Source organism: Diabrotica undecimpunctata, chromosome 3, assembly GCF_040954645.1.
Source record: "Diabrotica undecimpunctata isolate CICGRU chromosome 3, icDiaUnde3, whole genome shotgun sequence".
NCBI lineage: Eukaryota > Metazoa > Arthropoda > Insecta > Coleoptera > Chrysomelidae > Diabrotica > Diabrotica undecimpunctata.
Window position 1 is genome coordinate 45,577,821 of NC_092805.1, and position 11,897 is coordinate 45,589,717.

The 11,897-nt window shown below is 31.9% G+C and overlaps 1 protein-coding gene across 1 annotated transcript in view; it reads left to right on the forward strand.

Moving 5' to 3' along the window:
- Positions 1-11,897, forward strand: part of LOC140435576 (uncharacterized) — a 30,102-nt gene that overhangs the window by 8,655 nt on the left and 9,550 nt on the right. The window contains exon 2 of the mRNA XM_072524324.1: positions 188-446. Within this exon, the coding sequence (XP_072380425.1) occupies positions 188-446 (259 nt within the window). The remainder of the gene's footprint in view (positions 1-187; positions 447-11,897) is intronic.

An 11,897-nucleotide genomic window follows, 5' to 3' on the forward strand; every position in this document is an offset into this window, starting at 1 on the left:
ATCAGGCCGTACCATTAATTTTAAATGGTAGAGTACCAAATAATTTTGAAAAAAATGGAGTTGTCTGTCTTTGATACTAAGCTCCTAAATTGTGGAAAAAGTCTTAATTGAAATTTAACATTCAGCTAAAAACCCTACATTATTCGTATTTTTTTATCTTAAAACCTACAATTCATTGATATTTTAGCCATGTAGTTACACTCCTGGATGTTATTTTTTAAACCTAACATGTTCGTTATTGGAAAAGATAGCTAAAAACACTGAAAAAGAGTACTATGTAACACCGAAAGATGCTCAAAATTCTCTTGAAAATGGCGAGATTTGGGCTATATTTTACTTTCCGAGAAACTTTACAGATGGTTTAATATCCAGAGTAATTTTCCAAGCTCATGCTAGTCAGCAGCTTCTACAGGAGAGCCAAATGCAGGTGTGGCTTCGGGGAGACTGTAAGTATCTAAAGGTACGAATAAGAAATCCTCAGCTTTTAATTTAAAAGTTTATTATCGTGCTTAGTATTTTGTTTAATAAAATTAAAATATGTAAATTGTTTGTATTTTTAAAAATTATGTTTAATTAAGATTATGGTTTGTTTTGAGCTAAGGTAACTGATATAACAGAATACTATAAACTGTTATACTTTTTCCATCGTCAATTTGCCAAGCGTCGGCTTTTGAGGTTCTTTGATGTCAATGCCGACCATTGGCGTGGAAATTAAGAAAAGGGATCAGTTATCAAACGCATATTTCAAGAAAAATCATATAATTTTTATTAATTTTTACATAATTATATTCAGGAAAATTTCTCAATTTTTGGGCAGAAATTGTTTAAACAATTTTTTAAACAAATTCAAAATATCACCTTTTGTGCTCCAAAAAATATTTTTTAGGTTTTTGGGTGACTCTAAATAAGATCTATGTCATTTTTCTCAAAAGTTAATAGTTTTGGAGATATAGGCGATTTAAAATCCGAAAAATGCGATACCTAATATGCATTTTCGAGGCTTGAAAAATATGTAAATGAGTATTTTTGAGATTCAAGAGTATCTAAACTAAAGTATCAACATTGATTTTGGTGAGAAATCGGAGCAATATTTTCCGTAGCAGAAAAAGGTGATCTTTTGAATTTGAATTGTTTCCGGCAAAAATGTCCGGCACCCTTCAACCTTCGATTTGTTTAAACGGGGCATTTTTGAATAGGACTCTTCAAAGGACAGAATCAGTTTTTTTTTCAAATGGGAGCGGGCTCACAACATCGAATAAATAACAAATTAATTCTTTCAAATTAAAGCTTGTTAATTTTAGTGATTTATAAGAATATTGGACTTATTATAGTTATTATTATATTTTTTTACAATTATCTGTAAATAATGGCTCATTCTGTCAGAAAATTTTAAAAGATTGACTATCCAGCAATTAAGATAGTCAACTGAAATTTAATTTTTAAACACGGCCTACTGTTAATGCACAAACAGGGTGAATCTTCAATATTTTGCTTCGAGTTAGAGATATCTGAAAAAGTTATTTGGAAAAGATGTTCCAAATATTATTATAACCCCACATAACAAAGTTTTATGTCCAAATTCGCACTTTTACTTTTTTCATTAATTGAAGAGCTTATTTCCAGTGTCTTAAATCCAAAATTTCGATTTTTTAAATTTTCTTTTTTTAAACTTTATAGATTTCTTCAAGTCTAGAATAAAGTTATATGTACCAAAACAACTTCTTATTTACCATTTAAAAGTGCATATGAAAATTGTAAAATTGTATAATTTGTATGTTAAATTTGTATGAAAATCTGTAATTTCATGGATTTCATTATATGGATGTAAGACACTTTGGAAATAAGCTTTTCAATTGTAGTCAGGATTCTAAAACGGACAGTTGGCTGTCCCGAGATGCATCTTTAGACAGCCAATTGTAGATTTAGGATCGAGATTACAAATAATACTGAAAAACTAAAATTGCGAATTTTGTCATGAAATTTGGTATGTGCGGTTACAATAAGTGGAACAACTTTTCCAAATAAGTTTTTCCGATTTCTCTAACGCGAAGCAAAATATCGAAAATTTACCCTGTTTGTGGATTCGCAGTAAGCCGCGTTTAAAATTTAAATTTCAGATGACTATCTTAAAAAAATGTGCACTATCAACATGTATGACTGTGCAAAATGTCAAATCTGTATGTATTTTAGTAGCTGATATATAGAGTTGTCTTCATCTTAAATGCGACACACTGTATAATAATGAATACTAGTGTTCAAGGTGCATCGCGATAGCTGTAAAGAAATTAATTAGAAGGACTGAAAAGAATCGTCAGTGTGCCTGAAAAATTGTAAACTGTTCGCTGAATAACGTCTTTTGCAGCAGTGTCAATCCAACCCAATTTTTTATTTGGTCGCTTTCGTTTTAAGGAATGATCTGTAACTGTGCCTAATTTAATAATTGTATATATCGTCTTATACCCGATTTTTTTAATACATGAATTCTCGAAACAATTGCATTATCAATTGTAAACTGTTCGCTGAATAACGTCTTTTGCAGCAGTGTCAATCCTTCCCAATTTTTTATTTGGTCGCTTTCGTTTTAAGGAATGATCTGTAACTGTGCCTAATTTAATAATTGTATATATCGTCTTATACCCGATTTTTTTAATACATGAATTCTCGAAACAATTGCATTATCAGCCATCCCAATATTTTCTTTTTCCAAACACTCATACATATTTAAAACTATTCTTTGGGATTGTACGTGCAAATCTTTATTTTTTAATTCAGAGCTGTCATTAACATAATTGTCATTATTTATTGATAACACAGAAGTTGATGCATCTTAAAAAATGCCATCCTAGAAAAATATAATATTACTTATAACTTATATTACCTATACCTTATAAGCCTCCGCCTCTGCAAAAGGAAATATTTTAGGGTGTCGCATAGCCAGACAACAGGTGTTCATTAGAATTTACGGCTTTGCGCTTCGCGCTGTTGCCATAATGCATGAGTTTAAAATTAGTGAATATAACCTTAATACCATTATTAATATATCTGCAGTTTTTCATGTTTCCAGGTAAGGTATAAAATCAATGAAATTTGGAAAAAAATAATACAATTCTTGAAACCGTTTTTGAGAACTTGGATTCTTAAAAGTTGTCTGATTTCTTAAAAGTCGATCATTATATCTATAAAAGTATTACCGCTAAATTCACCAACAGGGCAACGTCGAACGTTCAAATTCTCTCCAGACTACAATGTTGCCAATATTCGAAAATTACTTAGAATATAAGTAATATATACAAAGTTCACGGTTGCTTTAATTCATTAGTGAAGAGTCCATGTAAATATTAGTACCTAGTTAATTAATTTATATATATATATTTTTTGAGAATATGTTCATATTATTTTTTAAGAGTGTCGATCGTTGACTAGCAATTAAATAATAACGAATAGAGAATAGAGAATATTTTTTAAATATAACCTTAGGAATTTAAGGAAATATGTCTGACAACCTTGATTTGAAAGGCGGTCTCTTTGATACCAGAATGAGACATGTTTATGTTGGAAAATTATTAGTGGATGTACTATAAACAATAAGTGAAATAAGTCATCCAAAATCACGCGCCGTAAATGGTGAAATATAGCCGAAATGACGTACCCATCATAAATTCTCGGAAATTTTAATTTCAATCATTGACGGCGCGTAATAAAATATGTTTCCTTGCTGGTGACTACACTGTAACAATAGACTATTATTTTTCTGCTTATAATAATCAAAGTAAAACATTAGACCTATTTTACAAAATAACTTTTCATTTACATTAATAATGTGTCGCCTGAGCGGAAGTCGAATATATACCTAAAGATTTAAAATACTTAAATTAGTATATTTTTTATTTCACAAGGATATTGCATTATTTAGTCTACCATTAAAAATAGTATTAGCAACCGCAGTTGCTTGTGTGGTCTATAGGTATATAATGTCTCCTAAACATGTCAAAACGTGTTTATTTTGAAGAAGTTATACATCGAGTCATGCATCACATGAATCATATTGTTACAAATACAATCCTTCCTGCAATTGATTCTACATATTGCGTTTACGGCAGTAAACAAAACGAAACGCAATTATTAAGATTCGAAATTTATTTCGGAGAAAAATTTAATTCTCTTCTCTACAAGCATCAACCAAAAACTAAAAATTTCGCGAAGTGAAGAATTGGAATACAAAGTAAACGCTTAACTGATATGGTAAGAAACACCAATAATAACACGAATAATAACACATCCCAAAAAAATGAAAAAATTTGATGCTTGAGAAATAACGAATTTTAAATATTTTTGAAGCTGTGATTTCAAAAATGTTTTCTTTTTTATACTACTAGATTCTTTTAATTGATTGTATAATTTTAACTTCGACCGAAATGATATTCACAACGGCACCTGGAAATCATACAGACGGACTTCAGAATAGAATATACTACTATGCTGTTATCAAATAGCAATATCATCATCATCATCATTTTGGCTTTACAACCCTGTGTGGGTCCTAGCCTCCCCAAGAATTTTTCTCCAGTCGTCCCTATCCATCGCCTTCCTCCGCCAAGCACGTATTTCCATATTTCTCATATCTTGGTCTATGTTATCTAGGAATCTTGTTCTCGGTCTTCCTCTTCTTCTTTGACCAATAGGTCTATCAAGGAGCGTTTTTCTAGCTGGGTCGGTTTGCTCCATCCGCATTACATGGCCTACCCACCTCATACGTCCTATCTTTATGTGTTTTACGATATCGGGTTCCTGGTATATCCTATAGAGTTCGAAGTTGTATCGTCTTCTCCAGACACCATTTTCATTTACCGCTCCATAGATGCGCCTTAGTATTTTTCTTTCGAAACATCCAACATGTTTTCATTGCTTTTTGTTAAAGTCCAGGTTTCTGAACCATATGTTAGGACTGGGCGTATTATTGTTTTGTAGAGTTTTACTTTTGTATTTCTTGATATATCTGTAGATTTAAAAAGGAGATTAAGCCCAAAATAGCATCTATTAGCCGTGCAAATTCTGCGGTTTATCTCTGCGGTAGTGTCATTTTCAGTATTGACGAGCGTTCCCAGGTATACAAATTCGTTAACTGCTTCGATGACGTCATTTTCTATAGCAAGTGGCCGTAGTGTTTGTGGTTGCGTACCTATTTTCATGTATTTTGTTTTGTTGGTGTTTATTATTAAACCCATTTTTGTAGCCGCTTCCTTTAATGCTCGTACGCCTCTCGTGCTGCGTTTTCCGTTCTCCCAACAATATTGATATCATCAGCATATGCTAAGATTTGCACAGATTTGTTATATATTGAACCGGTAGTTGTGATTTGTGACTATCATATGCAATATCATATTATAGGAATTTTAGTTAAAACTCATTACGTACCTAGACAACAAACATAATACATTCAACCTTAGTCCAGTTACTGAGGCTGAAAATATGGTAATACCTCCGAATTTTTTATAACTGCATCGATTTCTTTGAAAACTTCAAATTAAGCTTATCTTACCCTCCACTTCATAAGTTATATACTCTCTAGGTGCGCTTTTTGTTTTTAAGGGGTGAAAACTACCCCTTATTGAAGAAACTGGGAAAAACACGGATTTAATTATTTTATGCACTTAAATCTTGTTTATTCGCATAAGGTAAATATTCTAATATGTTCTCGAATATGAAAATTAATTATTCACAATTTTCAACCCTTAAAACCCTTTATAAACCCTTAAAAGCTAATACTTTTTATGAAAATAATATGAAAAAAAAGTCGTAGCAGCTTGAGACATTTCAATTATGTATTTAAATACAAATAAAAATTAATACCCTAGCTATACAATAATATTTTATTTATTGGAAATTTTTAACCCTTACAACCACCCTTATGACAAAAATGAAGTAAAAATGAATTTAAAAATATTTTTTTTATCGGTTTGAAACATTTCTTGAGTACATTTTATTTAACGAAAATTAATTTTTTGCATATAAAATAACTTTTTATTATAATCCGTCCAATTGGTCTTCGTTTACTGGAGGACAATTTTGGCAATTGTCACCACAGCATGTTCCGCATGTTGCATTGCAAAATAATCCGAGCCTCCGACAGCCACACGCTGATCCGCAACCTTTTGTACAATTGCAAAAAATCATTTTCAGCAGTTCTTCTGACGGTGGTTCATGCGCTATAAAGCAAACTTCAACCAACTATATCTCCGTTATTTTTTAAGCTACAAAAAAAATTAAAAAATGAAAATTTTCATTGAAAAAAACCTTTTTTTTGTATTGTGTCATCTTTTACGTATCTTTTATAGTTTTGAAGTTATTATAAAAAAAAGATTTTTTTTTTAATATTTACAAAAAAAAAATAAATGTAATCATACTTTTTTTTAAAAACTGGGTATTCTAAAGTGGCTAAACACTAAAATAAAGTGAATTCTATAAGGAAAACAATTTATTTCAATCCTAGTGAACATGACGTTAGTTTTATTAAGTTTTTTTTACTAAAATTCGAGAAACCCATCGGTTTTTTAATCGTATTTCACGTAAAGTTGGTGCAAAGGTCTTTTACTACCACTCAATTTAAAGCTCTTTTCAAGCTCTTTTAAAAATATTATATGTTTTTGTCGAAAAATGTACCCGTTTTCCGTTATTTAACGTTAAATACTCGTATTGAAAGACAAAAACAAAAACAAACCTTCTTTGAACAGCCATAACTCAGTTAATATTGAACTGAAAATATTCATTAAAAAGCCAATCTTTTTATTTTTTTATGACCTTTAATTTTAGTTGTTACAGTTTTTTTGATAAAACTCTTAGTTTCAGAGCTATTCTTAAAAAACCTTTGAAAAACATGTTTTTTTAACGAAAAATGACACTTTTCAACAGAGAATAATTCAAAAAGTGTTGATCGAGCGAAAAAAATGTATACCTCATTATTTGTTTGCAATTTATCTTTCTATCGAATAGCGTAGTTATTTTGAGTGAAAAAATTTCCACCCTCGAAAAGGGGTGGCAAACACCCTCAGGGTGGAAGCGCACATCGGCACCATATAACTTTTGTTCTTTGAGTAATTATTTACCAACACACAAAATTTCAAATGAATCGATTCAGTTATAAAGAATTCGGAGATAAAAACCCTCAGTAACTGATCTAACTCTACAAAAATTACAAGAAACCTCCAATAATAACAAGAAATATAATATACCCACTCTAGATGTTTGTATACTACGATCTGGTCACAAATGACCAATTTATCAGTTATTTTCCGACCTAACTTAATATACAGCAAATACTTAAATCTAAGGGCTTACCCTATGGCTTATTCTTATTTTAGCTATCAACTAATGCACTACAACTAACATGCAATAACATCACAGCACTACTCTACTTTCTACACTAAACTGTTACACATTTAGTGTAATCACATCAACTCAAATGGTTTTGTCCTTATAAGTTTTCTCTTTAGTTCAGTGTTGTCAAGAAGCTGGATTACCTCGACATTCACATGACTATGCAGCCTCTGCTCGGGACTTGCTGCTGTTCTCTTGATTACTTCGGTCACAGTTTCCATACCCAGGTCCTGGTTGAGGTTACTTATACCGATACTGACTTCAGTACTTGCTTGTAAATGAATAGTTTATTATGAATGGATAATGTTGAATTTTTTCCAATCAGCCAATACAATTTCTTATATCTAATATCAAGCTTCCTCTCTTCTCTTTGACATGGAGTTTCCAGCGCAGCCTCGCGTCTAGGGTGATGAAGTGTTTTGCTGATGTTGCATAAGGAACTTGGGTATCATTTATTATAACTGGGAAATTTTCTATTTTTTTATTTGTAAAGTTAATGTGTGCAGATTTAGTCTCATTTAATTTTATTCGCCATTGTCTGGTCCAGGTATGTATTTTATTTACTTCTAGTTGCAACTTATCAGTCGCTTCTTCACTAGTGCCTTCTATCGCTAGTATGGCTGTATTATCCGCGAAGGTAGCAATAGTGTTTTGTTCTAGCTCTGAAATATCACACGTATACAATAGGTACAGGACCGGACCTAATACACTCCCTTGTGGCACGCCAGCTTTGATCTCCCTTAAGTCGGTGTACACTTCTTCTTGTTTTCTGACATATCTATTTGCAATGTATGATTCTAAAATTTCTAAATACTCTTTAGGCATGAACATCCTTAGTTTATAGTTTAAACCCTCATGCCAGACGTTATCAAATGCCTGTGCTACGTCCAAGAACATTGTAGAGTCGACTTTTTTTTCTTCTAATGTTATTCTGTAAATATATTCGTTATTCTGTAAACTTGATCTATCATGGAATGTTTATTTCTAAAGCCAAATTGATGATTTGGTATAAGATTTTTTCTTTTTGTTATTGGTTTTAATCGTTTCAATAGAAGTTTTTTTAAATAGTTTTGATATCATCGGAAGAAGTGATATTGGTCGATACGATGTTACTTCATCAGGAGGTTTACCTGGTTTGACGATCCTAATGACTTCGGCTACTTTCCAGCTTCTGGGAACATTACTCAATCTAAAAGCAGCATTTAGTAGGTGTGTCAGCTTAACTATGGCTTTTCTTGCTAAATTTTTTAATAGTTCTCCTGTTATGAGATCATATTCTGAAGCTTTTTTAGGACTTATATTCTCTTTTATCTCTGTTGATAGGTGACAACAAAGAAAGAATAATTATAGAAAGAAGTTAAAAAATTCAAGTATGGGAGGAATTTATCAAAAAATCCTTTGCGGATGACAGACCTGAATTGCAACAGTCATCGACGTGGGAGGTAGGAGGACCCCAATCCTAGATGTAAAGGTTCATTATACGATACAACATGCAAAGAATTGCAGAACTTGTGAACCAGATACAATAAAAATAATATAATAAAACTAATAATGATAAACACATAAAACTACTAACACATCTTTTTAACAACATATGTGAAAGTCATGGAATATTGTACCAAAGAAATTGCTTAACTTAAAAGTCATGGCTGTACTAAAGAAATTAAGTTCCCGCAAAGGCGATGAATTAAGGCTCATTAGCTTAATGAGTCACTTACGAAAAATGACTCTCAGTTCAAATTTAGAAAGGCCTTGGGAAGAGAGGCGCTGTTTGCGACTCAGTCACTCATTCAAAAATGCCTCGATCACCAGAAAAAATATATCTCTGTTTCATCAACTAGCAAAAGGATTTTAATAGAGTACAGCATGAAAAATTGTTGTACGAACTACAGAAAATGAAGCTAGACGCAAAAGATCTCTGCATAATTCAAAACCTTTGTTGGAACCAATAAACAATCTTAAAATATTTCAACCACACTATTTAAATTGTCCGTATACAAAGAGGTGTCCAACAAGGCTGTATTTCCATTGCTCTTTAACCTGTACTCTAAATGCATATTTAAACAAGCACTAGACGGCACCGAAATTGGTATAAAAATAAACGGTAAATATATTACCAATATTAGGCACGCAGACGATACCGTTCTAATAGTAGAAAAAATGGAAGACTTACAAAATATATTAGACAAAGTTGATAAAGCAAGTGAAGCAATGGGACTGACAATAAATCTTCAAAAAACTAAAGTAGTGGCTATTAGCAAAACCGATGAAAATTATTGCAGTTACCTAAATAACACTCAATAAAAAAAGTTCACAACTTCACATACTTAGGAGTAGTACTAAACGATAAGTGGGATCCAGAATAGAAATAAAAACACGAATAAAACAGGCTAGGAAAGTGTACAATAAATGGAAACAAATTATCTATAACCGGAAACTAAGCTCTAATCCGAATTAGAGTGATTGAATACTACGATTGGTCAGTCCTGTATAGAGTTAGAGCCTGGACAATAAAATCAAATACAACTAGAAGCCTTTGAAATGTGACGTTATTGCAGAATGCTCAGAATATCATAGACACAACACATTACGAATTGTAAAGTATTAAATATCATAAATAGAGAGTTAGAACTTATAACAACGATTAAGACAAGAATGACCGTACTTAGGCCACATAAAAAATGGCAAATATAACCTGCTAGGATTAATAATTGAAGAAAAGATAGAGGGCCAAAGAGGAGTAGACAAGATAGTCATTTCATGGCTTTGCATTATCAGAACTTGGACAGGCATGAACGTTCAACAATTAAGAGTGGAGGAGAATAGAGAACATTTTAATGGAGTCATCGCAAACCTCCACTAATGGAGTGCACAAGAAGACGAAGAAGTAGAATTTGACTAATGTGAAAATAAGCCGACACGGCCAATAATCCAGCATCATCCGCCCGGGCTTTCCTCCCTCCTTCTTGCAGAAGATATTGCGTATGCGCTCCATCCCATCAAACAGTCTAACCTTAAAACATGGTATATAGGTTAAATTGTCATGTAAAGGGAAAACCCAAGTAAAGGGAAACAAAGCACTAGCTTTGAAAGATAAATTTAAAAGTTTAAAAGCATTTATTTATAAAGTCGAATTTTTACATAAGATATAGTTTTTTGTCGCTTGATATTAGGATGTTTACAGAAAGAAAGTTTTCTCTTGGTTCATTCGCAACCCTGTTTAGTTTACATGCTAAACAAAAAACATGGAATCAATATGAAATAAAAGATTTTCAAATGTTGTCAACGTTTTGCCAAATACGGTGCAGCATCATATACAACAGCAATAATTTGTAATTAGAAATAACTGCACGGAGAAAAAATTGGCAACTTTCTGTAAAACTAGTATATTTTTATAGCATCGATTTATTCCACATTTGATAAAATCTGATTTGTAAGAGTACCAATAAACAAATGAGCATTATATCTTTCTAAAGGATGAGTTCTTTCGTCAACACATACGTAGAAATAATTTATACTCGGTTCGCGATTCCCAGTCCGAACTGTCTAGTGAATTTAGTAATTATTTTTTTGCGAAGTTAGTTACTTTTTGACAGACTAAAAGTGGCTGGAAATTACTGTACAACCAAGCACACGAACTCATAGCCAATATTAATAGTATATAAAATAAATAGTAAATAAAATAGAACTTTGCAAATTACCGATAATCAATATTTATTTATCTGCACCATATAATAAATAGTTATGTTAAATTATAACAACTAAAATATATTTTTTAAATATATACTACCCAAAATTTGATGGTTTCAGTATACACTTCCACTATTTAGAATAATTCTTCTTTTTTTTTAAGAAAGAAGTCTGCAATAGTAGGATACTTGAGCTATTAATACTGAGAAGTAGGAATTGTTGTGTTTTAGGTTTCCGACAATGTTTCTGTCAAACTATGCCCGAGCTTAGCCAATGGAGTATATCTTTAATTTAGGCTTTTGTGCTATCTAATACTAACGACTATTACAACTTGACTTAATTTTTTTTCATTTCTCTAAAGTAGACATTAAAACTTGCTTAGATAATTTTTAAAGTGGTACTTTTAAAGAGACTTTCAACAGTATGGAAAACATATAGCGATCAATAACGGAGGGAACTATAAACAGGACTTAATTTACTTTTTCATGTAGCGAAAACTATAGTTTCTGAGTCCAGTATTGGGCTCTGTGAAGCGCTAGTTGCTTGCTTGTATACATAGTCAAGAATGGATATATGAGGGGTAGTAGATCTTTCATGTTCTGACTTTTTCCGCAGACAAACTTGTCGTCATTTATGTTCCGCAGGCTCTATTTAATAAGGTTAAATTTGGTAGATGTTTTGCTAGTTTTTAATTGCTTTAGCATACGCCACGTCGACCAGTCGCTTGAAATCTCTTTTGCGGAGTTTCTGGTGGTTAGTCTAGTAAGGCGTTAAGAAAGCGCTTTTTTCAGGATTCGAGTGTTTCAAAGCTTTATACAGTTGGTATCGAGAGG